The sequence below is a fragment of the Synchiropus splendidus genome, chromosome 14 (assembly GCF_027744825.2).
Source record: "Synchiropus splendidus isolate RoL2022-P1 chromosome 14, RoL_Sspl_1.0, whole genome shotgun sequence".
In the NCBI taxonomy this organism is placed as follows: Eukaryota; Metazoa; Chordata; class Actinopteri; order Syngnathiformes; family Callionymidae; genus Synchiropus; species Synchiropus splendidus.
The window spans coordinates 12,195,833-12,216,207 of NC_071347.1; the positions used below are offsets into that span (position 1 = coordinate 12,195,833).

At 42.3% G+C, this 20,375-nt stretch overlaps 3 protein-coding genes across 4 annotated transcripts; 2 read left to right on the forward strand and 1 right to left on the reverse strand.

The window, feature by feature from the left end:
* Positions 1 to 103: 103 nt before the first annotated feature.
* Positions 104 to 5,389, forward strand: wee2 (WEE2 oocyte meiosis inhibiting kinase). Of its 2 annotated transcripts, XM_053885037.1 has the most exons (13): positions 104 to 524; positions 1,202 to 1,340; positions 1,415 to 1,483; positions 1,557 to 1,744; positions 2,557 to 2,614; positions 2,896 to 3,065; positions 3,627 to 3,748; positions 3,831 to 3,977; positions 4,077 to 4,184; positions 4,250 to 4,335; positions 4,406 to 4,576; positions 4,657 to 4,805; positions 5,178 to 5,389. In XM_053885037.1, the coding sequence occupies exons 2-13, from the start codon at positions 1,275 to 1,277 to the stop codon at positions 5,338 to 5,340; spliced, it is 1,497 nt and encodes a 498-aa protein (XP_053741012.1). In that variant the 5' UTR covers positions 104 to 524; positions 1,202 to 1,274; the 3' UTR covers positions 5,341 to 5,389. The 2 variants fall into 2 exon arrangements, with proteins under 2 accessions (XP_053741012.1, XP_053741011.1); XM_053885036.1 differs by having other exon boundaries at positions 1,202 to 1,483.
* A 668-nt stretch (positions 5,390 to 6,057) lies between these two features.
* Positions 6,058 to 9,901, forward strand: bida (BH3 interacting domain death agonist). The gene is made up of 4 exons (XM_053885051.1): positions 6,058 to 6,377; positions 7,972 to 8,221; positions 8,648 to 8,781; positions 8,855 to 9,901. Exons 2-4 carry the CDS (start codon positions 7,981 to 7,983, stop codon positions 9,050 to 9,052), a joined length of 573 nt encoding a protein of 190 aa, XP_053741026.1. The 5' UTR covers positions 6,058 to 6,377; positions 7,972 to 7,980; the 3' UTR covers positions 9,053 to 9,901.
* On the reverse strand, positions 9,352 to 20,249 carry bcl2l13 (BCL2 like 13). The gene is made up of 7 exons (XM_053885038.1): positions 20,111 to 20,249; positions 19,527 to 19,726; positions 16,620 to 16,691; positions 15,786 to 15,936; positions 15,255 to 15,336; positions 15,054 to 15,179; positions 9,352 to 10,758 (listed from the first exon to the last, which is right to left on the reverse strand). The coding sequence occupies exons 2-7, from the start codon at positions 19,678 to 19,680 to the stop codon at positions 9,757 to 9,759; spliced, it is 1,587 nt and encodes a 528-aa protein (XP_053741013.1). The 5' UTR covers positions 19,681 to 19,726; positions 20,111 to 20,249; the 3' UTR covers positions 9,352 to 9,756.
* Positions 20,250 to 20,375: the final 126 nt, after the last annotated feature.

The following is a 20,375-nucleotide window of genomic DNA, read 5'->3' on the forward strand; positions in this document are numbered from 1 at the left end:
TATAGAAGGAAACAAACAACCCCGCTCGTCAGTATTTCCTTTAAAGGGTTGCCGCGGCAAGTCAGCATCCTCCTTACCCACGTGTCTGGCGCATCCTCCCCAGTAACACCTATCACCACGCCATGTCCGCATTTTCCTCCTTCATAAACTCATTGTCTGTCTCTCATCCTTTCACCTGGTGGTGCGTCACTCTCCAATAGCCCATTATGAGCCCTGTCGGTCCGCTCTACTTGGCCAGATCATCCGAGTCCGGCCGCTCGAACCGTGTTTCCAAAATGTTCCCACCATCCTTCATCACCTCGGAATCAGGATTTTCGTTTGAAACGTGTAGGCCATACATAGCTGATAATTCACCCCAAGTTAATGCCTTAAACGGAACGATAAAACATTTTAAAAAATGGCCCAATTGAATCATGTGACCTTCGTGGCCAATCACAGACGCCTAACAAAACAGGTGATATAATTTACTGCCGCCGACCGAACGGCGTTTAGTTCAAACGTGGTTGTTTCCAAGTCGACTTTTTGTGAGTATTTTTTTGTTTTACCTGCGTCTTCTCACGCGAGTAATGTTTCATGCCTGCATTAAAAGTACACATTACTCTATCTGCTGTTAAATTCGCTAGCAGTTCTGACGTGACCAACACAGGTGTGTCGATAAGGAATCTATTTTGTTGCGTCTTTTTGCATCTAATACGCAGTTTAGTCAGCAAACACAACTATTTCACACATTTTAGACATCAGCAAATTATCACAGAAGGTTTCTAGTGCGAGCTCTTCATGCTTGTAGGATATTTTCGTTCATTCTTGTTGGGAAAATAAGAAGAAAGCGTTGTTATTCTACTCCACGCGCGCAATGAAACATTATAAAATGTGTTTTTTATAGGTGTTGAGAATAAGTGTGTGTGTACTAAATTGCGCGATGAACATTATAGTTCATGTTCTGTAAAAGAAGAAAGGTAATGAGGTGAACAAACGTTAAATAAAGCTGTTCAGAGCAGATCTTGTGTATTATGATGATGTCAACAATACGAGGATAAAATATGCACCTTTCACATATATCTTGTATGACATAAGGGTGTGGACAGATTTCTTTAATTCTAAATGAAAACCTGTTCCCACAATTCTCAGGAATTTTTACAGTGTATTGTTGCTAATTGTCCATCATTATAAACTGTCACAAATTTCCATGTTCTTCCTTTAGGTGTTCAGTTTTTTAGGAAAAGGCAGCAGCATGGCCCCAGTATTAGAAGGAAACCGTAAGAAGCAAGACCCCTATGGTTGTGAGGACGAAGAAGGTAGCAGCAGCGACAACTCGGACGACGGCAACTTCGCACTCAGTGGTCAAAACATTACATTCCGGACGCCCAAGAGCAATCGGCACCGCAGCAAGAGCAATGTCTTATCTCCCTTTCAGAGCAACAGTCCAATTCCTTATGCATCCTGGAATAAACTGAGGCTCTGTGACTCTCCCAGTACACCAAAGGTTGCTCATAATTCATGGCTCGCGTGCCTCCGAATGTCTTTACCCACACTTCACTCTTTATTCTTCTGCTTAGAGTCTCCTCTCCAAATCCTCTCAGCCCTTCTCCAGCACAAAAACACACCGTGAAAAGAGGACACTGCAGTTCAGTTCGTCATCTGTGAGTCTGATCCAAGCACCTTCAGTCAACGTGAACCCATTCACCCCTGAGACGGTGCACAGGAGCAGCTGGAAGAGTGATGACGACCATGATTATGGACGCAGGTACGGTTGTGCTCAAGTGATACATTGAATAGTTGTTGAGAGTCTGGCACAAATGTCTCAATGGTCAGCTATTATACTGAAAGAAGTGCAAAGAAACTTCAGGTTGGATAGTCAAATGATATTTGTGCATTTACCATTGCACCACTGATGTTTCAAACCATAAACTTCTCGCTATTTATTTATATATACATACATATACATAATTTCCCTTGGGATTAATAGTATATAGTTAGTATATATATATATATATATATATATATATTAGTGGTGGGACTTAAACAAGTTAATGACGATTAATTTATTACAACAAAGAAATGTTACAATTTTTGGATTAAAATATTTAAGAATTTAAATTTTATTTAAATTAAGTTAACAATTTGCTCTCCAGACAACATGGAACGTTTGGTCCACTGATCACACTGACGCACAAGACACGTGGTAGCTAGGATGATAACAACAACAAACATGGACGCATCTGCATAAACGCATCTGTTTGCTATTGTTCAGGGATGTTTTTCACTACACAATGGCCAGGGTTTCCACTACTCTAAATGTACTTGAAATTCTTATACAATTGAAATTCTTATACAAATATTTTCAAAACATTAGAAGAGCTTTAGTTTAAATAAGGTGATATAAAAACTTGACTATAGCCACCATCGTGATTTATTGTGCAAATATTTTGTTGTTTAAATGTATGTATGGGTCCATCATTTCATTCAGTAATATACCAAATTCATTCAAATTGTGACTTCTTCTGAGTAAGAATACGTAATCATAATCTAAAGTCTTTTTTAAAATCATTGTTCTAGGATGAAGCACAGCCTCACGTCATCAGAGGAGGATGATGAAGCTTTCCTCCCTCCAAAGGTGAAACATTTTGAGCTTCCTCGTCCGTCATCCTCCCTCTTCCCATCAGTCTTTGGCTGCCTCTTCTATTCTTTTTTTGGCCAAAAGTGTGTCCTGCCACGCAGCTTCCGGGAATCCTTTAAGGAATCCCTGTTGATGCACTTTCAAATCTGGCTTTCCTGGTGGAAATATTTCCATACATGGTGTCTAAAAAAACAGGTTCCCCTGCACCGATGACGTTTGTTCCTGTGTGAGAAATCCCTTTGGATTTGCACTGATGCGCTTCTTTGTTTGTCTGGCAGAGACAAGCTGTCCAAGCCTTGATGTTGTCACGATACGAGAGTGAATTCCTGGAGCTGGAGTGCATCGGCGTGGGCGAGTTTGGGTCGGTGTACAAGTGCGTTAAGAGGCTGGATGGTTGCTTGTACGCCATTAAACGATCGCGGCGGCCCCTGGCAGGCTCAGCTGATGAGTGAGTCAAAATCTTTGCGTGAGCAATATGCCTACATTTAAGGATGCGCTTGAACTGAATCACGTCATTGAATATGTGTTTTAAAGTGATATGTTTTGCCCTCTTACATGAATGTAATTGAACTTTATTATTATGAAATTAAATCAAAAGTATGACTTTATTATGCATCATTTTAAGAGTAGTTTCATTTTAATCCCACTTTTCAGTCATGTCTGGAAACAGTGAGAGAAAAATCTTGAGAATTATTTTGAAAAAATTGAATACAGACTTAAAGCATTTTATTGCTGTTTTGTCGTGGGTTGATGTGGTTTCATGAAATTTCAGAGCACAGTAGGTGGCGCTCTTAGTTTAAAAATGATTTGTTTCATTGCTGTTCAACGCCAGAGAGAATACACAGTAGACAGTGCCATCACGTGGCTGCTGAAAAGTAGGACACTCTCTCATGTCACAGCTGGATGTTTATTGTTCGATTTCCATTGAGAAAATGTGTTTACTCCTAGGACTGGTTTGTGCAATGACTGACATGGGTTTTTCATTCACCTGAGAACTGTTGCTCTATAGGCAGCTGGCCTTGAAGGAAGTGTATGCGCATGCTGTCCTCGGCCAGCATCGCCATGTGGTTCGCTATTACTCAGCGTGGGCCGAAGACGACCACATGATCATTCAGAACGAATACTGCAATGGTATGTTCCTGAGGCCATATACATATATACAGTATACACACACACACACACACGTTCGGACTCATGATGTTATTGGTGCCAGGTGGAAGCCTCAATGATGCAATCATGAAGAAGGAGAGGGAGGGTGCGCTGTTTTCCGAAACGGAGCTGAAGAATTTACTGCTCCAAGTGTCTCTTGGACTCAAATACATCCACAGCCTGGGTCTTGTTCACCTGGACATCAAACCAAGTGCGTTTCATTTAGCAACCGAAAGGTTTCTGAACAAAAACCCTGAATCGTTTCCTGCTGATAGATTCTGAGTTGTCCCTCATTCACAATTATGTTTAGGTAATATATTTATTTGCCAGCGGCCCAGCACTAGTGCTGCAGGTGAAGGGGAGAGTGAGGAGGAGGAGGAAGATGGAAGTGGAGCAGCTGGAGTTGTGTTTAAAATTGGTACAGTTGCACCTCGTATTCCCTGAGCAGATTTGAAGTTATTTAAAGTGTCTCTTGTTCCAAAGGGGATTTGGGTCATGTGACCTCAACAAACAGTCCCCATGTTGAGGAAGGGGACAGCCGCTTCCTGGCCAGTGAGGTTCTCCGTGAGGTAAAGTGCTGAGCGAAGCATTGTCCCACCCTAATAAAAGTCTGGTGGCCAGTGTTTCTTGTCTCGTCAGGATTACACTCATCTCTCCATGGCAGACATCTTCTCCCTGAGTCTCACAGTTCTGCTGGCCGCTGGTGCTCCCCCGCTTCCCCAGAACGGAGAAGAATGGCACCGGCTCAGAGATGGGAACATGCCCAGCCTACCTCAGGAGCTGTCCGCGCCTTTTGCAGAGCTTCTTCAGGTTCATCAGAGGACCTGTCCATTTCAGTAGAATCACTGGAGTGTTTTGAGGAATTGTTTTGTGTGCGTGTGGCGTTAAAGGCGATGATGGATCCAGACGCGAGCAAACGTCCATCGGCCAGGGAGCTCTGCAAACACACAGTGCTGAGGGAGGAGAGGACTGGACGACTGGCTGCTCAGCTGAAGAAGGAGCTGGACATAGAGAAGTTCAGGACAGCCATGTTGGAAAAGTAAGTCCACTGCCATGATGTTTGAGAAAATAAAAAAAAAAAAATTGCACTGTTATACAAGCTGGACACTGACTACTTCACATTGTATCATAGTGTCATTTCTGCAGTGTCGTCCCATGGAAAGATGTTATTGAATATTGATGGGGAATGTAAACATGGGAAAACTTTTGGAAGTTATCAGGATCACTGTCTGGATCCTGGAATTTTGAAAATATTCTTGGGAGATGGAACCATATGTGCCATATTGGCATTTGGGTCCAAGATTTTATTTAGTCATTGGGTGGATTAAAGCTGCTTGGCAGATGTTTGTGCTCTCATAGTGCTTTTCTAGTTACAATAGTTATTTATAGATTTTAACTTCCTCTTTCTCAGGGAGCTTCAAGAGGCTCGCCAGGCTGCGCTGTCACCCAGACAGGCCCTTCTACATGTGACGACCGACTCTGCCAAAGTTGCAGCTCCTAAATCGGGCAGGAGGCTTGTGGGTCGGAGAACTGCGAGATCCATGAGTTTTGGCTGCCCTGGTTATGGAATCTGATTTTCTTTCTTCAAATGGAAATGCTACATGTGTCAAGCAGTCTATTTGCCTACCGTTGATTTTTTAAAGGTTCCTTTATACCTCATATTTTTAGGACATTGCATTTCTCTTTTTAAAAATGTGAATAAAAATTTTAACTCTTGTCACACTCTGTAGCTGTTGTCTAACTGTCTTTAGCTGTGAGTCTCCGCCCATGGCTGATAAACAAAAACCACAACTGGGACTTTCCAAAGGGTTCTGCTAAAGTATCTGTGGCCCTCATAAAAACACATGCCTAGGCATTTCCTCAAGATGCAAAGGAATTGACTGGCAGCCCTTTGGCATGTTTGGACTGTGCGATTTCATCAGTGTCAAAGTACTATTGTCATTTAGGCGCTGTCATCTATACATCTGGCGTTCATTCTTGTGGATTAAAGGCCTCCAAGGCAGCCGAACAGGTTTTCCTGTGGGGAGCAGCTGGTATGTCCCTGAGATGACTGACAGCACAGCAAGTGGCTGTCCACACCTCTCACAGATTTCTGTCTGTATGAGATGATCCACAACAACAAGACTCTCATGCTTGACCTTCTGACCCAAGAGTGACATTAGTCAGCATCATAAAGTAGTCCATGTACTTATCTTTGCCCTCATGTCCCATGAGATTATGACCATAAGTCATTAAAGGTTATTTAATATATAATTCTTACTGCCTGGATAAACTTGCTACCTTCTATCTGTCTGGCTTTTAACGAGCAACGTCTTTTTGTAAGGTTGATCCGGTTCATTTATTCACAACATTATGTTGTTACGGGAATATCACGGTGACCTATTTAGCATTGAGCGGAAATTTGAAACCAAAAACATCAAGAGCAATTTACTTACCTCGCTGTCTGGGCGTCAGTGAAGTAGACGCGTGCACGGAGCGACTCCCGAACGCGCGCATACATATACAAATACACACGCAGACACACGCCGCGTCTGAGTTGTGCCCATTTTGCTCTCCGTGATGGCGCAGTGTTGATCTGCTCCTGGACTTTCATAACCACTGTCACTCCGACGTGAGTACTGTCGGCTGCTTATTTGGACGTGTGTTTTGTACTTCTGTGCGAGTTTTGTGAAACTTGCCGCTATGTTTTCGACTTCCGAAGTCTTCTGACGTCACTTAGCTTAGCATGCTAACTAACAGTTTTTCTTAGAAGTGATTCATGCCGAACTGGTTTCATCGCGTGTCCTGGTATATCTGTCGATGCGACTTTAATTCACAACTACTGTCGAAGTGGAACAAAGAAGCCTGCGTTCATGTATAACAATCGATACAAAATATAACCGCTCTGAAAAATAGAAGCGTTTGTCGCTACTAAGCGATTTTATCGGTTGTTACATAACAATAACATTCGATTCTTAAACGTATGTGGAACCTGTGGAGCGGTGATTTCAAGTTTTAATCCTTACTTTATTCCTCAATTCGCTTCAGACTGGTTAACAAATGATGCCCTCCTTAACCTCTCTGGCAAACCACTGCCGCCATAGCTGCCAGATTATTACACTCTTGAGGAGCGTATTTGGTTCCGTCTTTACGTTTTTCCACAACTAGAACGATCAAAATTTGTACAGCCGTGATTCATATTGTAGATGTTTATTATTATTTCCCGGAGGACAACGTTAACTTCTACAATATTGTTTAAACTGTCACAGAACGCCTATGGAACAATGCATTAATATATCATCTACAAAGTTGGTTCGACTCAATTGCAACGCTGAATAAGTGTAAATCTAGTTCTAAGTGAGTCAAAGCGAGAACCGGAAACCAGCGTGGGACGTCACTGGAGGTAGATCCTGTCTGTGCATTGCTGGAATGCAGGTGCAAGAGCTCTTCAGCCTCAGTGTCGGAGGAGAAATGCCTAACCACTGCACGACAGCTGGATGTTCCAATCTTGCCGGTGAGATTTGGAGTCTTCTGACCACAGGATCAAGAGCGTCATTAGACAGAAGTAAAGCAAGTTTAAAGAGAGAGGGACGAGTGGCAACCATTGGCGTTTTGCTGCTCTGCACCATCATTTTGAACTGAAAGTTTGCTGTGAAATGACTGTGAATGCCCAGAATTATTGAAGGAAAAGACATGGGAAGCGATGATACCAGCCTATTAGGGGCCATAAGAAACATCTGTGAGCAGATGTCAATTACTTTTATACTGCTGACCCTTCTTACGAGTTTTACATTGTATTTACGCCGTTCATTATTGCTGTTGATATCTGTCCATCTCTGCTCTGTGCAGACGCAAAATGCTCTCACAACTGCCCGAGTCATTGCTTCCAATATTTGAATAAAAATAAGTCCTTTGTTTAGACGAACCTACTGTTCTTTCTAAAAAAAAAAAAAAAAAAAAAAAAAAGTTTCCAAATCCCTTATTTGCTGATATTGCCACCAGTGTTTGGTACCTCCAGTGACGTCACACACGTTTGTTTTCTTGTATACGCAGAATGAAAACAATGAAAAAAACTACTACTTTGTCGGTGACACTTATAAATTCTGTCTCATTCCTTAAACTTTCAAACAGCACTCTGAAACTAGCTGTGCTTCTACGATATTTAACTTTTGTCGGGGGCACAAGGTATAAATGTTTGTGACCTCAGCCGATGTCTTTTTCAACAGCTGGCACCAATGGATCGTCCGTTGTATGTGGTGGATGGGCAGAACCTTCCCCTGGTTCTGCTCGAATTCCTCCAAGGAGGATGCAAAAGCGCTGACTACAATGTGGCTCTTGCAACGCTAAAAAGAAATCTGAGCATAAATTGTAATCAAATGCTGAACGACGATGGGGACATCGAATGTGACGGACACATGTCCCACGACTCCATTGCTCTGGATTTGGCTGATATTCGGCCAGATGTGAACCTGAATGGTGAGTGTTCTACTTATAATTCTTTGCTACTTTTTCCTACTTCATATGAAAAATATTTTGTGTTTCTTGTTTTCTTTTCCTGCAAAAAAAAAAGTTACATTTTTTTAATCACCCTGCACACTGGCAGATTGAGATTGTTTTATGAATGTTATATGTTATTGAAAAATATTTAGAATGTCCATTTGACTAACTTGTAGTGAAGACATTATACAGTATAGTCGTTAATATACAGTATAAATAAAATAGTAAAAATAACGACTATATATTGTCTTCACTATCTCTCCCTCTCTCTCTTATATATATATATATATATATATGTATGTATGTATGTATGTATGTATGTGTGTGTGTGTGTGTATATATATATATATATATATGTATATATACATATAAATAAATAAATAAAAATGTTTTGCTTCCTTATAGTAAATCATGCACAGGCAGCCGTTGTCCAGCAGGTGGCGGCCGATCTGAGACAAATCGCTGCCCGGTTTGAACATGATATCATTGCTCAGGCAACACAAAATCTACAGAGGAATATGAAGTCTTCGCCTTATGAGGTCGGCCGAGTTTCACTTGATCCGTCTCAGTGAATACGCCTCTGTCTAAAAGCACTTGTGATGCTCTTTTTAGCGATGGGCCGAGCACCTGAGCCGGGAGGTGGAGAGTGCAATTGGACGGGGAGTGTGTCTCCAAGATCTCCCCCAGGAGCGGGTCATCATGGCTGTCAGTCTGACCCTGGTGAAAGGCGTGTGTGAGCGGGCGCCACACATGCTTCAGAGCCTTTTTCATGTGGCACTGCAGTTCATCAGCTACTCAGGGAGGAGGTGACCTGATGGCACATCTCCAATCACCCTTCCGTCTGAACTATGATATATAAACTTTTACTTGAAAAAAAAACAAACACTGATCAGTGTTAGCATTCATCCATTAAATTACATTTGACGTTCAGTATGCATTTTGTTTGTTAAATATGTTTGTACTGTTTATTTTCCTATACGATGTTTGTCAAAGCACAACTAATAAAACATTGAAACGGTGTAAATGAGTGCGAATGCTCTGTGTTGCAAGAACATATAGTTTGAACCACACACACTGATGGTGTTCTATTCTATAGATGAAAATTGGCTCAGTTATGATGTACACACAAAAATACTTTAGGGTGAGAGCTTTAATCTTCAATTAACGTAAAACGAAAAGCACAAGTATACACCGACATACCGTCCAAATGCAGGAGGGCAGTGAAACCCAAAGTCTGTTCTATGTAACATTTCATCATGTGTGCAAGCATCTTGTTTGACATTGGAACGGGAGACGAAGGAAAGAGGAGGAAGACGCAAAATCCCACTCACTCTGCCTGACTAAGAGACAGTCATGACTGAGGGAAAGTTTTGAGAGAGGAAATGTGTTTCTCTTTGTGTTTGCACCAACAACCCTGTAGCTAGGTTGTGTGATTGTCAGTTAGAGGCATGGTTTGTGTTCTATTTATTTCTACCCAAAAAAAAAAACACATTCTAAACCCCTGAGAAGTGAATCTACTTTCTCCGGTAACTGATGACTCCATAGACCACGACACCAGCCAGTGCCACCAAAGCCGCTCCCCCGTAGATCAGTGCTGGGAGCTCACACTGCGACTCCGCCTGGGCTGCCGGCTCCATGACCGGGGGCTGCATGGGGGTCTCTGCAGCGATGGGGGCCAATCGTGGTTCTAATTGAGCATCTGGTTCTGACTCTGGAGGCACAGTGGGGGGTTCTGGATCTGGTGTAGGTTCTGGTTCTGAAATGGTTTCAGGTTCCGCTGGCGCTGTGGAGCTAGTAACGGGTGGCTCTGACTGTGGGGGCACTTCAGCAGTCACAGCAGATATCTCACCCTCTGGTTCTACAGCAGGATCCGGAGATGGTACTGCAGGTTCTGGTTCCGGCTCCGGCTCTGGCTCAGCAGCTTCAGGAGCAGCGGGAGGCAGTTCTGGTTCTAGAGAGATGAGTGAAGGCTCTCCTGACAGGGTGATGATCGAAGGTTCTGAAGTTAAACTCACAGGTGTTTCTATGACAACCGGTTCATCAATTGAAACTAAAGATGTGGGTTCTGCATCAGACGCCCCTGGAATGGGTGGGGTCTGGGACTTAAACTGCTCCCTGAGCTCAGCCATCTCACTCTCTGACCCCAAAACGCTCATCATGCTCTCCTCTACCGCTTCCCCTCCCTCGTCCAGCAGCTCCTCTCGCTCCACGTGGACGATGTCCGAGTTGGAGGAGTTGTTCTCGCTGCGCTCCTCGGCCAGAGCTGCTCCCTCTGTACTGTCCATGCTCTTTGAGTCGTCGGCGTCCATGCTGCTGATCTGCGCCCACGACACGGGTAAACTCTCCGTCTGCCAGGAGCTCTGCAGACTGTTGCCGTCTCCTTGGCAGAGCAGAGACGCCGATTCTGGGCTCAGCCGCTCCAGATGTGGATCAGCAGACAGGATGTAGATGTCGTTGCTGTCTTCGGCGATCACGTCGCTGGGCTCGACCTCAGACTCCTGGCCAAATATTTCACCCTGTTAACATAAAAATAAATAAAAAGATTAGTTCTTTGCCTCGGTCGATTCATAACTCGAAAGGGCTCCAATTTTATTTGCCTCTGAAAATGGCCCTGACTGGTCTTCATGGAGAGTCATCCCTCATAGGGCTGAACGCTTTTTGTGTTTCATCAGCCACAGCAGCAGGTCTTCTCAGGACCACACACACCTGCCTTCCTGCTAGTATCAAGATCAGGTTTGCCACTGTCTGCAGACCTACCAACCTGACCTCCAGCTCTCTCTCACAGTCAAACTGTGTAGAATGAATAACAATAACTTTGAGAACAACAGCGCTTATACACAGCTCTATTAAGTTCATTGTAAATTCAAACTCTTCAACCGTGCTATTTAAATAGAGACTTTAAATAGTAGCAGTAGTAAGTGTTCTACCACCAAACGTTTCCGTAATTTCTGTATCAATGTATCAGAAATAACTGGTGTCCAGCGCGAGGCCCGTGGCCCACACTGCACCCGCCACATAATGGTGCACAGCCTGCAACATGAGTTTGTATTCTCCATCATCAGAACCTGTTCCCATAACTTGTACTGCAAGTCTCTGTTCAGTTCTAGCTCTCCTCACAGAAAATATTGAACGCGGTCAGTTCCAGAAATTCTTAATCCTGTTTGACAAGTGATTGAGCTTGACAACCCCACCCTAATACAGCACACGCCACCATGCTCATGTTTGTTACGCTCATTGCCTGTTTACCGCACGTCATCATTAAATAAAGGCGGATCAAAATAAACTTCTAAAATGCAGATGCTTTTGAACCACATTTCAACAGTTTGACTGCCCCAAATATTAACTATGATAAACAATTCTAGACTTGTGACCTGTTAGGACAGGTTTTTATTCATATATGAGGGAGGATGGATGGAAATAAACTAGACAAATATCTGGTGTAGTTCTGAATCTTCAGGCTGCGGTTTTAGATTTGCTTCCAAGGACACGGTGCTGCGATGTGGCATCTGTGTCCTGCAGCAGAGAGATTAAATCAGCAGCATCAACTTTTAGATTTCAACGCTAATCTGCTTTCTAATCACAACCTCTGCATCCTGGGGAGACGCATCCCTCGAGCTCACTAATGACTATAACACTATTTATAATCCTGCTGAATGCTTTCATTTCGCTGGTGCAATAATCCCTAATGGAAGGTAAACACAGGTCATATTTATCACGCTTATTATCTTTGAAGAAGTTTCTCACTCCAGATAAAACTGCACTTCAGGAGGAGCGACAATGAAACTGGAACCACTTGGAACAAACTATTCTCTCACACAATATGTTCAGATGATGGTGGTTGGGAACAAAGGGAGGCCAAACTCTGTAGCGCAGCAGCCGTGCACTTCAGTGCGTCGCTCTCAAGTGCCAGCAATTAATAGACTATCAGTCAAAGAACCACCAAACAATTTGGTGGTTGTTATTGTTCGGAAATAATATGAAAAATTAGCCATTCATTTTTGTTTGTAGTTTGAATAGTCGAACAGTTGAGCTGGCACCCGACAGTCACAACAAAACCACTGGGGTCCAGTGATGCTGCGTGCGCAGGCTAAACTTCAACGTTAATATACTTAATAATATTGACTGTATGCATTTAATACTCCAAAAAGAGCCACATTTTACTGTTTAAAGAAGTGTCGCATGCAGTAATTATCTCCACCCACAGCAAACATGTTTACAGTTGGTAAACCAAGCGTCTGTCTGTTTGTTGAAGGCCTCATACGTCTCAGTGGCTTCTTAGCACGTCATGGCTATACATCTCCCATCATGTCAGCGAATCAAATGAATCTGATCAACATATACCCATATAGACTGGTTAGTTATTACTGACATAAAAAACGTGTGAATATTCCAAGGTTTTCATGGCATCAGATAAGCTAGCAAGCTAGCATGAACTCTGTGTAGACTGTATACGCGGCACAAATCATTACAGCTGCACACATTTCCCCTGAAGCTTGAGAGATGATGCTTACATAACACAAGTGAGAAGGTTCGTGCACACAGTGGCGCAGCATGGACCCCGGCAGCGCAGCATCTATATAAATCACAAGCTGAATCCCTTGCATAAAAAGGTCTTCAACTACCATTTTGTTGCGCCGTAACATCCTGGGGCCCTGAGTCGCCATCCTGTTGACATATTTGCACACTCGTGTAAAACCACTGTCGTGCAGGAGCAGGTGTCACGCAACGCTCTGCGCAGTCACATTCTACATGCCGCTGCAGATTCCCACTGAGGTCAGCCGGTTTCCAGACTGTAAACTCCACATAACAAGTCCTGATCTCCGAAATGGATCCACCATTTTCTTGTCCCCATTACCGCCACCCTCCCCCCCATGCCGAGGCTCTCACAGTTTGACGTTTTGTTCCTGCCAAATGAAGTGTGCGGCACATTAGGGTCATCATAAGCCTTAGTGATTTTGGACATCGCCAACAAAGGCTGCTCATGAACCACACGGCCAGTCACGTACACACGGGTCATGATGATGGAACATAGCAGTTGGAAAAACCATCCACTATTGCAAAAACCTTGAACCAAAAAGTAGCGTAGGAATAATAATAATAATAAAAGTTTTTGCAGTTAAACATTTACAGCCAGCTCCAAAACACCACGCAGCATCTTGTCAACACTCACTTACCTAATCAAAACTCCTCAGCGTTCACTGCATCTGTAAATAAATAAAAGAGCGCGACAAGGTGCAAAGTGTTCGTGCAGGCGACCGTCAAACTAAGGGAGATTTCACTTTTCTCTCACTGCCTCACCGTCGTTGACCCCGCCCTGCCTCATATTCCCCTCCCTCCCTCCCTTCATACTTTCTCTTCATCAATGCTGATCCTGCCCTGGCACATCATCCGTTCATCCGCTGTGACATAACACAGGACAGGAATGCAGCTCAGACAGTATTCTCGCTTCACACAGCACAAAAAGCGACCAGAGCATCGCCAACATGAGGTAATGGCGGCGGAGATGCCGAGTCACATGACCACATATATCATGACCTAGTTCGTCGGGAGGCATCTGTCACACAGCTTTTTATTTGTCCCAGCGACGACTACATCAAACACAACCCTAGTCAAATTCAAGTCCGGTGAATTCTTATTTTTCCTGTGGGCTGACTTCATGAAACAGCATTTTGTCCGATGACTCAGGTTAAACTGTACAAATCTAACCTCCACTAACTGTGGATCAACTACAAAAGCCATTTTTAACAACACTCAATGCCAGATTTTTTTTACTTTGATGACTTGAGAAAAGAATGTCAATTACGACAATTTAGATTATTTTGCCATGCAGTGCAGGTACACTGTATAAAAAATATTTATTTCTTTGCAAAAACCTTTTTACCTGCCAAGTTTTACTTTCATTTGCAGAACAAATTAATAATTCATAAAAAGAAAACGTTTGTAAATGTTTAACAGACAATGTGAAAAACAACTCAAAGATTACAATTATTCTGAAAGGTGTGGCCAAAGTGAGCTTCGCTTACAATTTGTGCAATGTAAAGGCCTCATCGAGCAGTGTAAGTTTGTAGCTCAACAACGCCCTCATCTGGCCACTCTATAACCACCTCTTACCAAGGTCAGGTGGTCACACACAAAGCTGAAACGTTCAAGAGTAGCCGTCAAATTAATTAAAATGGATTCACTAACCAAATACTGTGGCATTGTGCGATAATTTCCACATTTTATTATTTACATTTGAATCTCCTGGTCATCAAAAGCCTATAAGGTACATTAACGTATTGTCTTATTTTTTTCCTAGATGGAGTAAAATGAAGTAAATAAAGGATGAAGCAAATAAAATCCATCATCCTTCAACTAGTTTTAATGCCTTTTTGTGTAATTTGCTTCGTCTGATGCTATTACACTGTGGGAGGGAATTGGAGAAACTTTCGCGCTTCGACAAGGTTGATGAATGCTGGTTAAAAATAAAGATTTAAATGATGCCAGATGGGTTGAGTCTGTTAGGAAGGAGACTCCAAAAAAGTTTCCTTCTCAAACGAAAAAATACACATTACAATCTGTTCTATTACAATCTATTAGCTCCTCCACCAGCGTTTGGTACACTGCATGTACACATAGACTTCGATTATCCATTCTACAGAAAATATCTCGACCAGGACCTCAACAATTCCCTGCTTAAAAAAACAATATTATTTGATCAACTTTTTATCACTTGACTTCCCAAACATTTCCTTGCTCTACTTTAATACGTTGAAGACTTAAAGTATATATCCAAGCGACTGCAAGTCACATAGCGTGGCTAGGAACTCACCCATCCCCCACGCTGGATGATGTCTTCAGCCTCTTCCTCAAGGAAATGAACACCAGCATGCAGCAGAGTTTGAACACATTGACCTTCATGTTGCAAAGCCTGAAGGAGCACGAGAGGGACCAGCACCTGAGAGACGTTAAGAAAAGGCTCAATCATGTGTCTCGACCAGAACATTTCTGAGCGGATCACTGAATGTCTCACCTTGCTCCAGCTATCTCGAGTGTGTGTCAACAGATCCAGTGCAGCTTTCCTGAATGCCTCATACTCTAGCAGGCTTGACTCACTATACATTAGAAATAGAAACAGTGCTCCATTAACAAAACATCACCCTTCAGGAGAGACTAAGGTTCAGTGACAGTATTGATTTCCCCATGTGTTTTCATTTGGTTAACCAAATGAAAAGTACATGATGATATGAGACATGAGTATGGCATATGGAGGGAATTGAAACTGAAAGCAAAGCATTACAAGCATGTCAATCAAGACCAGTGGTGAGCATTGTGTACATCACACACAATCGAAACCAGTTCTAGGTTACTCTATTTGTATCCAAAGTTCAAAAGGCCGAGTTGCTCCATCACACTTAGATGGGAGATGTTAGTGTTTTAGTCATCTCTTTATATTGAGACTTCATTTTTGCCTTTACAGGAGGTCTGACAGTTCTGCTGGCCATTGTTGAATATGAAGCTCAGACTTTGGAATCCATATGTTGTCAAGCACACTACAACCTACCCAGGGAGGAGAGCGCGAACAGCTGCAGGCAGATGTGGGTCCAGATCCTGGGCCACTTTGTCCCCCATGTCGGCGAGGACGTCTTCGATCGACGTCTCTGGAGTTGCTGGGCTGAACACTGGTGATGCGTTGCGATCGAAACCGGACAAGGCTTGGAATGAAAACAGGTATAACATCCCATTAGAATGTTGACAGTCATCAACCTTTCTCTTCTAATTGTCAGCGTTCATTCATAAAGATGCGTCATGTATCACTGAACATGGCAGTTGTTGTGTATGTTTCGGTTCACAACAGTAACACTTAAAAACCCCTGCAATTTATAAAAATCACACAACATAATGGGGAATGAAGTTTCACGAAACGGTGTCCTAAATTTCAGAGCTCTTGGTGTGAAAATTATGTGAGGATTTGTTGTTCAAAGCCCAAGAGTGTACCGCAGACAGCGGCATCTAGTGGCCACCGAAAATGACAGCACTGTTGGAACATAAACATCTAGCAGTCAGAAATATTTCTGTGATCACTATAGTAATCTCTGCCGGACTAAGCCACATAAATGCAGGCTGCACTTTTCCCAGGTCTGTCTTCAATCCTGCTCTATTTCCTGATACTGTTGTTTTCATGGAAGAAAATTCTTTTTAGTTTAATGCAGGCTTAATTCAACTGAGGAAATGTGGACGTACACCTTCAACTCTGGAGAGATTTGTAACTCAGCTATTTCTAAATGTGATCACTCTAACTCAAGCAACTCAGTGCCATTTGAGATTCTCATTGTTTCATTTTTAGCTTTGTGAGAAAACACAATCTGTTGTGCAAATATCTAACACAGTCACTCACAGGCAGCTATTTCATCATCCAGTTTACTCAGTTCCTCTGCCACCTCCTTTCTTATCAGTGTCCTCCGCTCAACTGTAAGAAAAGAAACACAACTGATGAATTACTTCACCAACAAATATTTCAGTAACACAACATGAAGAACAAGAAGACTATAAATTCAGGCAGCACAGGTTTGAAATGAAAAATCAAAACTTCTAAAATGTTGTGTAATGTCATTTTCAAACGTAGCTCCTGATGGAGTCAATGAGCTGAGACAAAATACTTCAAAGTTTTCAACATATTCCTGCTAAGTATGCAGCAATGGCACCCATTCCACACCGTCGAGCTGCCATGAAGACCCCAAGGATCAGTGTTGAGTTTCCCCCTGAGCTTGTTGCTGTTCCAGCATTTAGCCAAACAACGCGCTAGCCAGCCGTCTCCCTTTGAGCCACTGGTGTGTGAGTAATCCTACAGTGATTGCACATGACAAGCTGTCAGAAATTGGACCGGGTCAAGCGTAAAGCAGGGATCAGCCACTCGTCTGTCTTTCTCCACGGCCCCTAACCGTGTATTGAACAATGGACAGGAAGTAGTGGAAATTCACCCTTTAACACAGAATACATGTGAGCATGAAGAGCGGATTGAAATTGGCATGTGACCAAATTAATAGGGAAGTTAGAGTCATCCATTAATAATGGAAACTCACTGTAGTTTTCATTATTAATGAACGTCATAGTAGTTGAAGCACCCTTTGTGATGATTCTCAACTCTTCAACCATTCTCTATTCCACCCTTCACCACAACTCTGATACATTTTCACACAACAGCACCACCTTGACTTTTGGCCGAAAAAAAATGAAAGCAGACTAGGAAAGCCAGGGTAGTGGTTTGCTTGTTTTAAACCACACAATTGTACTGGAAATGAGATTTCTTCTCACCCTAAAGTAACCCTACAAGAGTTACTTTAATGGGGCGCTATGATGCTTTTCCATGTGTTCAGCGTTGTCTACAGTGTAACTTTAACATAGAATGAAATGTGAGAGAACAATATTCATCCACTTCAAAATAAGCCTATAAAACACATTTAGTTTGGTAAAGAGTGGGCAATGTGTTTGAAAAGGGGGTCGACACTCGACATAAAATACCACACAATAGGGCTCCTTTACGATATTCACACACAAAGAATTCTTTCAGTCAGTTGAGTTAGATGATGGCACATATTTTGTCACATTGGCTAAGAAATTTACTCCCAACTTTCTATGATTATACATGGATTTCTTTTTTTAAAGACATTAAAATATGGGGGAAAACTGAGCACAAAAATATAAACTCCACCCCTCAGCTTGAGATTGCTCACGATGTCTGATCTGCTTACTGAAACATGTGGCACGTAGTTTTGTTTCTCATTCAAGCTCACATCTGCCGAACAGCTTTGTGATAAAGCTGAGGATGTCAGTGAATGTGGATACACCACAACACATCATCATTATCAATAAGTTTCCATTTCACGCCTGTATGATTTATTCCTTAATAATACAAAATTATAGCTTCAGAAAATTCCCTTTTGTTGTTTCTTTAAAGTGTAAATGCTGCTGGAATGAAAGACAGAAATATGACATGTCCACAGAATCTCTGAAAAGTAATAAAAACACAGCAGTGAAGTTCATGCTTGAGACACAACAAAGGGCTGCCCTAGGCTCTGACCAACTTGAACCATATTGTAAGGATTACTGGGAAGTTTGCAGTTGTCTCACTCTCTTGCGAGGTGCCTGTATATTACAGTACAGTACAGAATAACAGCGCTAATACGACCCACAGTCCAAAAACATACTGAGCTTAAGTTATGACTTAAAATGTCCATGGGTGTGTCCGTGCATGTGTGTGTGTGTCCGTGTGTGTGTGTATGCGTGTGTGTGCGTGTTTGTGCGTGCGTGTGTGTGTGTGAAATGATCTACGAAAATAAATCAGATAAGTCGCATATAAATTTTCCTCCGCAGTGGAACATTTTTCAGCGCATTAATTTCAAATGTACCACATCATGCAATGTGATGTCATAGCCAAAACATCCGGAGGGAAAGTGAATACGATTGCACTGATGGATTATTTTTTTCTCATCACTGGAACACTTCGACCCTGATGTTTATGACCATGTGTAGAAATTCAACTTTAATTTCATCATACTTGCATCAGATATTTAAAAATGATTACACACAATTAAGTAATGATAAAACCTCTCTCTCCATTTTTTTTAATCTAGTCCCACTCACATGTTCAACTTTTTACACATATAATTATTTAAACACTTATTCTTGTTTATATTTGATTCAATTATTAGGGATTTTACAGCCATGTGGAAAATATCCTTGGTTATTTTTTTGGAAAGCATATGGCCAGTATGCAATTTGAATTTAAACTGGCAGCACTAGATAAAACAAGGACAGCTCAGAGGGAAAATATCTGAAGACATAAACAAATTGAGAAGAAACCAAGCAGGAAACTGACGTTCAACGTCAAAGAGGAAGCAGCTCGTGAGACTGGTTGGAAACAACAGCTTGTATTCTCCATCTGGAGCAGCTGTTCCAGGTTGAAACCGGCTGTCATAATAATGTACTTCATTTTCACCAACATAAATTCACAAGACATTAAAAAAGGCAGCTAAATATAAAGATATAATGAATTATCAACTAGATTGCACTTTGATTTCACAGCTTACAATCCACTGTTTTCATCGGCCATTCAAATACGAGGGCCAGTAATGGTACGCTAAATTTGGAGGGCCAACAGGTGGCAATTTACATTACTCACTGGATATTTTAGCTCTGAGCATGCGCTGCAACATATGCATCACGGGTAAAACAAGACCATAAAACCATGCCCTTGACTTTTGCTGAACTGTTGCAAGCAAAAAATGTTGAGTCCCTTTCTCACCTTGAGATTCAGACAGTGCTTGTGCTTTGTTAACAGGCAGCATTCCCAGGCAGCTGAGCACTATAAACTTGGTTTCATAATGGAAACCCTCAGGCACTGTGGTGGTGGTGGTGGTGGTGATGGAGGCACTGGAGGTAGGGCCTGAGGTAGCCATTGCATTGATGTTCAGTCAGTTGGGTGCATGAAAGCTCACTCCTATCCTGAGAGAGAGAAACACATGAGAATGTTAGAAGACTCTGATGAGTACAAACTTTGGACAACTGCATACGAATGCATATATATATATATATAAACAAAGTAGTAGCCCATTGTTAGTGATGGAATTAGAACTGTTTAAGTGCTGTCTATTAAATTAAAATTTAACTTACAGGCAGGAAAATATGATAACATTAACGACCAATAGCAGTTACAAAAAATAAAGCAACACATTTCGAACTGACACCACAAAAACACTGTGAAATGTCAGTCATGTAAGACCTAAGTAGAAGTCACATTGACGCTAGCTAGCTTATCAAACATGTAAGGTGCCGATTAATAGGCTCAAAACTGCATGGCAACTGACAGTGAAATGAAAACTCTCTTACCCTGCTTGAGCAGAAGGTGAATGAGTCCTGACAAACTCAAAAAACTGAGCAGAACGCGCCGCAGTAGTTGAGAAGGGGAGACACCACCACCACTGGTTGCAGCGGCTGCGGCTACAGTACGGCGCAGCCGAAACTCGATGCTCTCACGCCGCTCTTGAGCTTATTGCCTTCATAATAAAAGCATCCGTCATTTATTTTCTGATATCGACCGCTGTATTGGCTTCACTTGGTTCCCGTTTCCTTTCCGTGCACCGGTATATAAAGA

Excerpts from the sequence above, each read along its gene's own strand:
- bcl2l13 (XM_053885038.1), bottom strand. The coding sequence starts at position 19,680 with ATGGCTACCTCAGGCCCTACCTCCAGTGCCTCCATCACCACCACCACC. Across the intron at positions 16,692-19,526 it reads AGCACTGTCTGAATCTCAAG|TTGAGCGGAGGACACTGATA; the intron begins GTGAGAAAGGGA and ends CTTTTCTTACAG. Across the intron at positions 10,759-15,053 it reads TCATCCAGCGTGGGGGATGG|GGTGAAATATTTGGCCAGGA; the intron begins GTGAGTTCCTAG and ends TTATGTTAACAG.
- bida (XM_053885051.1), top strand. The coding sequence starts at position 7,981 with ATGGATCGTCCGTTGTATGTGGTGGATGGGCAGAACCTTCCCCTGGTT. Across the intron at positions 8,222-8,647 it reads GCCAGATGTGAACCTGAATG|TAAATCATGCACAGGCAGCC; the intron begins GTGAGTGTTCTA and ends GCTTCCTTATAG. Across the intron at positions 8,782-8,854 it reads TGAAGTCTTCGCCTTATGAG|CGATGGGCCGAGCACCTGAG; the intron begins GTCGGCCGAGTT and ends TGCTCTTTTTAG.
- wee2 (XM_053885036.1), top strand. The coding sequence starts at position 1,232 with ATGGCCCCAGTATTAGAAGGAAACCGTAAGAAGCAAGACCCCTATGGT. Across the intron at positions 2,615-2,895 it reads AAGCTTTCCTCCCTCCAAAG|AGACAAGCTGTCCAAGCCTT; the intron begins GTGAAACATTTT and ends TTTGTCTGGCAG. Across the intron at positions 4,185-4,249 it reads TGGAGTTGTGTTTAAAATTG|GGGATTTGGGTCATGTGACC; the intron begins GTACAGTTGCAC and ends CTTGTTCCAAAG.